Genomic DNA, 10,491 nt, shown 5'->3' with positions numbered 1-10,491 from the left:
AGAGAGAGAGAGAGAGAGAGAGAGAGAGAGAGAGAAAGAGACAATTCCCCTTTTTTCGCGAAAATAAAAAATATTTTTATATTACAAAATATAATTTTATAATTAATTCTACGCGCGATAAAATAAAATATTTTTTGGAATTTTTAAAAGATATGTAAATTACAGATCTTACAGCAAATTTATTCGAGATAAAGGTCACCACTTTCGTTCTCGATTCCTGTGAGAAAAGTCTGAATCGTGAGATGTTTGGTGCATCGTGTAAAAATCTAAGCGGCGAAATCTTCAGGTTTCTCGTGCCACGGCATACAATCTCCGACTATAGTTTATACGCGTGTCACCGAGTTTATCTCCGCGTTTGAGCCGAATGTATATGTGTGTTCACGCGCGTGTATGACTACGTATATGAGGTGAAACGACGGCTGGTCACAGCCGGTCGGCGTTTAACCGGGCACTCGAATCGCATTAAGGCGGTAACGATCGTACCATTTGGTTCGCCAGGGTCAAGCGTAGGACCTTCGTCGTCTTTGGCCTCGCTAGTAGTTATCACTTGCACTTGCTCTTACCGTCGAGCAGCTTCTTCCAGAGATCGAACTGCTCGCTGTATTTGACCATGTGTATGCTGATGCCGCGCTGGATGTTGCAGGCGGTGTACTGTATCCGCTTGTTCAGGAACTCATTGGCATGCGAGCGCTTGATACCAAGCTTGTGCGCGACAATGCCCGTAGTGAACACGTCTTCCAGCTTCAGGTACGTCTGGTCTAAAGCGGCGTCGTATAAATGGCGCACCGTGTCGCTCGACAGCAGGTATGCCGGCCCAGTGGTGAAGTCTGGGAAGACCGATTGCTGAAATTGCGTCTGCGACACATAGTACTTGCTTTTGCGATTCCGAATCGGCTTCCACTTTCTAGCGAGTCGGCCAAATATCACGTTACGGTCCTTTGCATGTTTGTTAATGAATGCCAGCAATCGCGGCACATTAATGAACATGTCGTCGTCAGTCTTCAACAAGTACTTCACCTTGGAACAATAAGTGTCCACCCATTCCAATGTCGAGATGGTCTTGAGCGTGAGATTCGAGTACGAGTCGAGAAAGCGACCGCGTATCACATCACTGTACATGTTCTGCTCCTTTCGCAGGATCGCCTCCACTTTAGAATCCAGAGTAGTGCCGAGCATGAAGAGTACGCTCATGTCTCGGCGCTGGCCAAAGTGTCCCCAAGTCTGTCGGATTGCCGTTCGCGCCTCGAGATGCGTCGGGGCGGACATCACGATCACCACCAGCTCCATTTCTTTGCCAAGATTTGGACAGCGCTCAGGGATTGGCACCGTGTGCCCGATCTCGTATATGGCGCGTGCCGAATCATTGCGGATCGCAATCGGCGCTAACTTGGTCGCATTGGCAACTTTTGCCACCTGAAACTTCTCGTTCGCGCTTTGTTTCGAGCTGATCGATGTGCTCGCGGAAGACGACGCGGAGGACTGGGCGCTGGAGGATGTTGACAGCGTCGTGATAACGATCGCGGAGTTGTTGCTCGCGTTGTGCACTGCATACGGACTCAGAGACACGTTGTCCGAGTTGGAGTTTCTGGACGCCGCTGCTGTCAGTCGTGTGTCCACACTGAGATTTGTATGCACATGGAGGCCTTCTTGATACACAGAGAAACCTGAAATTTTGAGCAGTCATTGATTTGAGAGAGAAGAATTTATATTAAATATTTCAAAACATTAATTAGTTTGGAGAATCTTAAAATCTTAAATAAATGTTAATGTTCTTTGAATATTCTTTGACAAAAATAAAAAAAATGTAAGAATTTCTAAACAATTCAAACTTGTAGATATATGAATAATTGCTTACAGAAATAATGTATCAATAATTGATACAGAATCTCATATATGTTACCTTAAGTTAATTTCCTTTAATCATTAAATTAATTATTCATTTAAAGTCAAAGCAACATTAAAGATCATCGCAATACGATTCTCTCATTACAAATACTCACTGGTGTTCCGTGGCAAATTGTATTGGTGAACATCATAAACGGTGGTACGGTAATATGCATAGAAGGTCAGGCCGATCAACGCGAGGATCAGGGTCTGCAGAAAACGACTCCTGAGATGCAAATAGTGAAACATGACGGACACTTGTTCTGGTCACTCTTCTCTCTCAACGCGATCGTCGCCGGAGATTATATCATCATGGTGTATACCGTGCGGCGGACGACCTGACGGCCGTAGTCGCTCCGTCGTGGGCTCCACCGCGATGGATCGGTGCGCTGCAACGTACCGTCGTCCGACAGGTTATGCCCATACTGTGCGTGGGGCCCCACTTGCCGTCGTTCGTGTTGTTCGCCCGTTCCCTCACTCCAAGGGATCGCGGACGAGACCCTGGCCCCGCGCGCGCGTCACTGTCCTGCTTCCGACGACCGAGAAAACGCGCTTCGGTGTTACATTATACGTCGTCAAAGCGGCCGCTGCATTCGCACGTCACCGTCATCGACGGTCTCGAAGCGTGCCCGATGAGAGAGTTCGCTTCTGCCGACCGTTTCCTCGGCCGCGGCTTCGACTTCGACGTGCTCGACAAGATCATCGAGTATCGACGTCGTCAACGCTTCGTCGTTGGAGTTATCGACGATTGTCCCTTCCTATTCTTTACCGTCAGAGCGAAGCTATTTAGTCTCCTCCGCCGACACTAGATGATGCCACCCATCGGAAAATGCGGTGCAAGGTGCAAATGCAATTTGACAGCTCGTCAGCTGATTCAAACCGAACACGTGTATGAGCGAGTGTGTGTTCAATCAAACGCAGGTATTGATTTGAAATCAAATTTCTCAGTTAATTTTTCGTATAATCTAAATCTTGCGGAGAAATTAGATTTCAAATGTGTTTTTGCAATATATATGTATAGTTAATATTAAAAATTTAATCACGCGCTGAAAGAGAGAATAGCTTTCTTTTTACATTTTCTGTAAAAAATTTGGCTTTGAAAATTTGACGAAGAATCTGGCATTACATTGTCCGTCGACAATGTCGAGTCACTTTGTATGCGTATCTTCTTTTGGGGAGTGTCGTTTATCAGCATATATCCGGTAGATGCGCGGTAGAAGCCTTGCAAAACGCTGTGAATGTTTAACAGCATCAGGCCGCATAATAGATGTATCGCCGTTACGTGCTTCAAACGTATTTCCGCTTATCGTCGCTTTAAAAGCATATTCTTCTCGTATACCAGTGGCTGATCCTTGACAGTTTTAAAATTAGAAAATGAGTAAACTGTCGATAACGGAATTGTCCGCAAAACATTCATCGATTCTTATGTAACGCGAAAAATAACAAGATTATTTAACAATGATTACGATGAATTGGTAATCCCTGCAACTATATATTATGTTAACTTGATTAATGTGAGAGGTAAGGAAATCTATATATAGAATGTCTGATCGATAATTTAACAATATCTCATATTATTAAAGGAGATGAAAATAAAAGAACAAAACGAATATGTTTCTGAAATGATAGTTAAATGTTATTACATTTTGCTTAAAATTTATGCTTAAAATTTAGGCTTAATAAATAAATAAAAATTAAAATCGATAATAAAAATTTAATAATTGTAAAACCAGAGACAAGTAAATCTCTTAACTATTTCAAGAAGTTCGACGGATTTTAAAGTAATTAAATGATAGAGTACAACAATTTATCAAGCCTGAATAGTACAATATATATTTGTTAAAACTATTTTTTGAGTTACATAAAAAATTATTTTCTATTCGAGCTAGTCGCTCGATACCACGAAGTGCTGGGCATATTTCGGACATATATCCAGTTTTACATAGTTCGCTTGGTATTTTTTTTATACTACAAGTTGAACGAGCCCTGCCCTCAGCCATAAGTAGAACGCATTTTATCAGGAAATAAATTGAGGAATGCATTTTATCAGGAAATAAAGTTAACGAATATCATGAGCTTGGTGGAAAATTGCGATAGACCTTCTAGAAACACTGTGCGATAATATAAGAGTAAACATGCCCTTCTCTCACTTAATCCCATAAGACGAAGCAGTGATTTTCCTGGGCGATGCATTTTCTCTACGACCCTGAATTATTAATAAACGCTGGTACACAGATTATATAAAGGTGTACACAGTTACTTGACTTGCAAGATACTCCGTTTAGTTTAATCACTGCACAAATTATCTCGAGTACCGCGTATCTCTGTCACGAGCAAAACAGCTATACACTAAACTTGTTTAGTTACCCAAAAGTAATAGGAATTCTCGCTGACTTATTGTTAGAGTTTTTGTTTTATTGCGATCTGTAAGTATTAAAAAAGTAACAAAAATATATTCTTAATAATAATATCCCCCTTACAATATATTTTCGTATTTTAACGATTAATAGTTTTACTTTGTTTAAATCAATATATGATTTTTTATTTGTATATTAAGTTATAAATATTATTTTTTTCTCGCTGTTTACTTTTTTGTAATTTTAACTTAATGTAAAATATTCTCATTATATTATTTATTAAACTTCATAATAATAACAATAATGTAACAAACTGTAGAATTATATATAAGATAATACATACATACATACACATATACATATATAGTGTATATATACAATATGTATATATAAAATTGAAGGAGTTAAAAAACTTGACACGGTTTTAGCTTTTCGTACATGACTGTATATATACTTAATGACGCTTATCGCGACAAGGGTAGCCTCGGTTACGTGCGCGAGATTTCCACTTCTTAGACGCGGATCTCTAACCCCTTCTCTCCCTATCTCCTTTTGGATTTGGGAGGAAGAGGAGGCCCTGTAGTTATTACTCAAGACTGAGGGGGTTGATCGATAACCTATTTTTCCGCGATTGGCGTGGCGCCAGAATTCCTGATGAGTGGCTGCTGACTCTTTGACATCGCAAATAGTGTAATCCCCGTTCTCGGGGTAGATCACGAATGTTTTCAAATCCTGACAAAGTTTTGCGTGGCATTCAAGTCAACTAAAACAGGGACACAGCGGGACTGATAGCCGTGATGACCGCCGTGACGACCTTTCGCATTCAGAAACGCTAAATATATAAAACGTGGTGCCCCTCCCCTCCCCCCATTATATCCGAAACATTTTTTATACTCTAATTTATTTCTCTAACTTTATCTAGTTTTGATAATATTATTTACATTATCTATATAACATTATCTATAATTGATAATATTTCTTACACCTTTGTTGTATTATCGCGCTTCTAATAGTTATTAATTTATCAAATACTTGTTACGCTTGCTTACACTTTTATAAAGTTCCCTACATTAGATGCAAGTCTTTTTGTGAATATATTCTCTAACAAAAATGAGAAAACAATTTTTTAAATATATAAAAGATGATTGCACTTTTTAAACATTTATTATAATGACAATACAAAAATGAAACAAATGTAAAACGCAAAATAAGATACTATTTTATTATAAGATACTATTTTATATACTATATTTTATTCATATTATCTTTTTCCTGTAATTTTCACAATAAAATAATTAAGCATTAAAAAAATGTGTTTAATAAAAAAAAAATAGTCTTATCGCAAGATATATCTATTTAAAAAGATAACTCTTGCTTTAACTATTTTTATTTAAAATAAATATTTCAAGAAAATAAGTTGATATATGGACAAAATATCTAAACTTCTCGGCAAGCATATAAAATAAAAATATACTTACTAATATAGCATTAATAAATTGAAACATATTAGAGAAACATATTAAAGAAACATGGAACAATTATGCAAATATTTTGATGAATATGTTCCAGATAACCCAAAGAGTGGCAAAAATAAACACAGTTTTAAATATTTGATGTGTCCAATAAAGCCTGAAATTCATGATTTTGTTCTTAATTTAAATTTAATTTTTATATTAAAAACTTTATATTAAATAATTCGCTCTAATACAAGTTAAAGAGAGACATTTCTTACCTTTTATAATTGGTACGACTGGTTTCCAAATTACTATCATCTTCATTTAATAAATAAAGACGTATGCCTTTGTGAAAATCAGTGAGATATTTGGACCAGTCAAAATCCTTCATGTTGAATTGAAATAATTGTTGATCCTCTTTATTCAACAGGTTCCACATCGTTTGAACATTATCATTGGTGTAATACCATGTATTGATCGAAAAATATGCAACTGATTTGATAGCTTTATGAATTTTACCATATAATTTCCACATTCTGAAGTATATATAAAGTTATTACGATTCCTTGTGTTTTATAGAAGTAACTTTGTTCAGTTTCTAGATAAACTATTAGATGTACGTAATCGAATAATCAATATTCATTTATGTTTCTACAATACCTCGGACGACGGCCCGTGCATATCCTTACACCGTCTATGAGAAAAGCTGGAAGCAAATGACCTAACCAAATGCAAATTGTATATGGTATTTCTCGTGGTATTAAAAAAATGAATGGTAACCATATGGAATTCTTCAAGGGATATTTCTGATTTATGCAGATTATTTTATTGATGTATTCGCTCCATGTCGGCGAATTAGCCGCCGATATATAATTGTAAATTAACATATCTTTGCCTCTCCTATATAAAAATTAAAACGTGCTTCTTAAAAATCGCTCATCAACCACAAGCCATGCAAATTTTTTTATTTAATATTATCAATATATTTTACATAAAAAGTTGATTATTTTATCGTTCATGTGTGATGCCAATCTATCACGAGCGTTAAAATGATACACAAATGTAACGCATAATAATGATCACATGAATTATATAAAATAATTTCTGATTTTTTGAGAGTAAAATTAAAGAGTTAGGTTGGGACTGAGATTGATGCCAATATTTAATATCTAATAACAGTAATTAATATCAAAACTTCTTATGGTGAAAATAAAATATGTGAATTTATCATCTTCATAAAATATACCGTTTCTTGATGATATTTGATCATACCTGCATTGATTAGAGACATCCCATGCACTAACAATTAAAGCGTTTACAGTAAAATCAACAGGCACCAAATTTGCCTGACTATCGGGATCGCACCATTGAAATCTCGACAAACCGAGTAAGACAGATAGTGTACTTCCAACTGGTCCATACAAATTTTCGCCCCATCCAATGATCGGTTCTCTAGCGCTAGATATAACTGAAAAGAATATTTATTATTTTTTCGCAGAAACTTCCGATTAACAGTAATATTTTTGCGGCTTAATGTTATCACCTTAAAGTTTTATTTTCTCACCTATCGCAGGTCGAAATATCCCGATCGGTAAGTCTCTGCCTTCGTCTCTGACAAGTGTTTCCGCCATAGCTTTTGTAAATGTATATGTGTTCGGCCATGATGAAGCGATTCTATCGAAACAATAATTTATTATATTATAATAATTTTAATTTATTACAAACATTTATTTTTTATATAGAAAATTTATTATATTTATTAATTATGACTTATTTATTATATATCGAAAACTAAAGGAATACACACTTAGCTAACTTTTCATGGATTATGTTTTCGGATGAAGTATGTATGAGTGTGATAAGATTCCTGTGATCAATAGGATACGTGTAAAAACGTTCCTCGATATGTTTCACATGGCAATTTGCGTACAAGGTCGATACGTGAATAAGTGACTGCAAAACGTCAATGTTTCTTTTATAATTTTTTCTAAATTCATGAAAATTCATAATGTTTTTCAATCATTTTACAACACTAATTATTAAAAAAAATTACCTTTAAGTTTAGCATATGTTTAGCCATGTCTAGAATGACGTTGGTAGCAATAACGTTTATTATCACAGAAGTTTTTATTTCCTCATCGAAACGTACAGTCGCCGCCAAGTGGAAAATTATGGACACCTGAAATATAAAGTAAATATAACAAGAATGATTTTCCAATGTACCATAATATTAATATTTGTAAAATCTCAAATACAATAGAAAGAGGGAGCTATTTTTAACTGTCTTAATAATTAAAACTTAAACTTATATGGAATATATATTTCTTAAATATACAATAATTTTTCTTGCGCTCTAATAATATAATTATACAAATGCAAGGAAGAATAAGAGAAATTTAAATTACTTACCTTACGTATCAACATATTTTTATCATTTTCGGACAGTCCTAAATTTTCGACATTAAAATCGCCTATAATCGGCACGACTTTTTTGCGAAAATTGGGCATTTCTTCTTTTAATCGGTTGTACAACTGCAGATTATAAATTCATGTAACAACGTTTCACAAATACATTATTTTACTACTTTTTAGATACTCACCGGTTTTTCAAATATATCATCTAGTCGGCTTTTAGGGCATTCATCTTTCTTCGAACGTATCAATAGATATATTTTAGAAATATCGGGACAACTTCGTAACAATTTTTCAATTAACATCTTTCCGAGAAATCCGGTACTACCTATAGAAGAAAATAGAAAAATTAAGCTAGCATAAGTAATATAAATTACAGTAACCAGAAAGATTATACAAAGAATTTTGTAAAAAAATATTTCAGTATTAATAAGAATTTATTATTTATATAACACAAATATATAATAATTAATAAGTTCTTTAAAACTGAATGTATATTATTGTTAAAGCAAACTAATATTTAAAATTTATTTTTGTATTTATCAATTGGAAATTAACTTTAAATTAATTAATATATTAAATGTCGAGAGATTTTAAACTTGAGAACTTGTAATAGTATAATAATAGCTTTTTCTGTTTCAAAAGTTTTTCTAAGAAAATGCATAGTACAAAAAGTATATAATAAAATAAAATAATAATAAATTGGGAATATAGGAGACACAAGAAAAAAATTATAGTAATAAAAAATAGTAGCAAGATGAAGAATAAAATATAAATCAAAATCCAAAAATATAAATTAAAAACCAAAATATAGTAAACAAAAAATAAAATAAAGATAAATATATTAGAATGATAATATGATAAAATTGAGCTAAAAGCACAGAAGCAGATAAAAGCGTATAAGCTGCCAGCTTTTACCGGTTTAACATTTAAGATATGTATTGCAAAGTTTCTTTTAAATGATTTAATGGAGGGCGATTCAATGGACTCACAGGGTAACTAGTTGAACAGAGAGGATGCTTTTTAAAGGATTTTTGATAAATTACTCTTCGGGATAATGAGACTTCCAACCTCTAGAGAAGAAGTGCCTCGCTGGAGTCTCTCATAAGCGGATAAATGTTTAAATCTATTGAAAAGATTGTATTATCACTCGAAAGCAGTTGACAGAGTAAGCAGTCTAAAAAATATAGTCGACACCTTTTTAGCGAAATTCAATTGAAATCTAAGTAATGAAGATAATTCGAAATTTTTACGTTGTGGTCCGAAATTTTTACTCTTTCTTGTAAATCTGATTGGTGAGAATTAAAAGCTATTATAACTGGTTTCTTGTCAAGATCGCAGGCAAATTATTTGCATTATAGAAGTGCCGATTACATTGTTTTTATTTTTTTAACTTTAATTAAAAAATAGTTATTAGAAACCCAGTCATTAACAACAGCTACATTTTTATTGATCAATTCTATAATTGTATACTTAACTGCGGTATAGAAATAGATTTGCAAATCATCAACATATATATAGAAAAAACTTGCAGTGTGTAATAATTGGATTATTTATAAAGAAAAAATTAGAATGATTCAGAGACAGTATTTAAAAAACTGTTAAAGCTGATCCCAAGTCGTTAATTATTGTGAGTGTGATTAGAATTCTACATTGCCTACCTCATGGTCATGTAGAAAATAATAAAACCAATTAAAGATTTATTTAAAATAGTTTAAGGTGATCAATATATTATTCTTTCAAAGATAAATATTCTAATAAAGCAAAAAAAAAAAAAATTAAAAAGATATCTTGCTATTAGCCAACAGTGGTCGATGACAATGATAATGCATTAATAATTACTGTTTATACGACATACCTTGCAAATCATAAATAATTTATTACAATAATCAGTCTATATTCGCAGAATAGATTTCTTTTTTCCTCTTTCTTATCTGGTTATATACAATGTCTTCAAATATATTAAATAAGAACGATATGCAAAGACATATAATAGATCAAAGAGACGAAAGTTTAGCGATATAAAAACTAGTTGACCCTCGCAAATCTGATTTGAAAACTGGATTTTTTGCGTTATTGAAAACCGGATTTTTTACCTAATTAAAAAACTGGTTTTTTAAATAAAACGTATAATGATATATACAGGCTATTCCAGGAGAAAAAGTCAATATTCTGGGAGGTGATCGTATCGGTCATTTTAAGCAAAAATGTTCATATGAATATATGTCCTATTCCCCACGGTTTCCGAGATAGAGCGACTTGAATGTACAGTTGCAAAATTACTGACAAGAAAGAAATACTACGTACTATTTCTAATATTTATTGTTCAAGTGATACATTTTTTACAGATTATAATAAATTTTCAAAAATTCCACCGTTAACAT

The 10,491-nt window shown here is 33.8% G+C and overlaps 2 protein-coding genes across 3 annotated transcripts in view; both read right to left on the bottom strand.

The window, feature by feature from the left end:
* The window catches only part of LOC115237726 (beta-1,3-galactosyltransferase 5-like), a 9,580-nt gene extending 6,989 nt beyond the window's left edge, over positions 1-2,591 (bottom strand). The window contains exons 1-2 of the mRNA XM_029810962.1: positions 2,001-2,591; positions 564-1,664 (exon numbers count right to left, since the gene is read on the bottom strand). Of these exons, the coding sequence (XP_029666822.1) occupies positions 564-1,664; positions 2,001-2,133 (1,234 nt within the window). The 5' untranslated portion in view covers positions 2,134-2,591. The remainder of the gene's footprint in view (positions 1-563; positions 1,665-2,000) is intronic.
* Positions 2,592-5,699: 3,108 nt separating this feature from the next.
* Positions 5,700-10,491, bottom strand: part of LOC115237752 (fatty acyl-CoA reductase wat-like) — a 7,227-nt gene continuing 2,435 nt past the window's right edge. Inside the window, exons 2-11 of one of the 2 annotated variants that reach the window (XM_029810996.1) lie at positions 9,100-9,233; positions 8,296-8,435; positions 8,105-8,227; positions 7,749-7,874; positions 7,503-7,648; positions 7,260-7,369; positions 6,968-7,163; positions 6,356-6,595; positions 5,974-6,231; positions 5,700-5,870 (exon numbers count right to left, since the gene is read on the bottom strand). In XM_029810996.1, the coding sequence (XP_029666856.1) occupies positions 5,780-5,870; positions 5,974-6,231; positions 6,356-6,595; positions 6,968-7,163; positions 7,260-7,369; positions 7,503-7,648; positions 7,749-7,874; positions 8,105-8,227; positions 8,296-8,412 (1,407 nt within the window). In that variant the 5' untranslated portion in view covers positions 8,413-8,435; positions 9,100-9,233 and the 3' untranslated portion in view covers positions 5,700-5,779. The remainder of the gene's footprint in view (positions 5,871-5,973; positions 6,232-6,355; positions 6,596-6,967; positions 7,164-7,259; positions 7,370-7,502; positions 7,649-7,748; positions 7,875-8,104; positions 8,228-8,295; positions 8,436-9,099; positions 9,234-10,491) is intronic. The other variant, XM_029810995.1, reaches the window with a different exon arrangement.

The sequence above is a fragment of the Formica exsecta genome, unplaced genomic scaffold (genome assembly GCF_003651465.1).
Source record: "Formica exsecta isolate Colony F162 unplaced genomic scaffold, ASM365146v1 scaffold308, whole genome shotgun sequence".
Lineage (NCBI taxonomy): Eukaryota > Metazoa > Arthropoda > Insecta > Hymenoptera > Formicidae > Formica > Formica exsecta.
The sequence above is the reverse complement of the archived record's forward strand: the minus strand, read 5'-3'. Positions and strand labels throughout refer to the sequence as shown.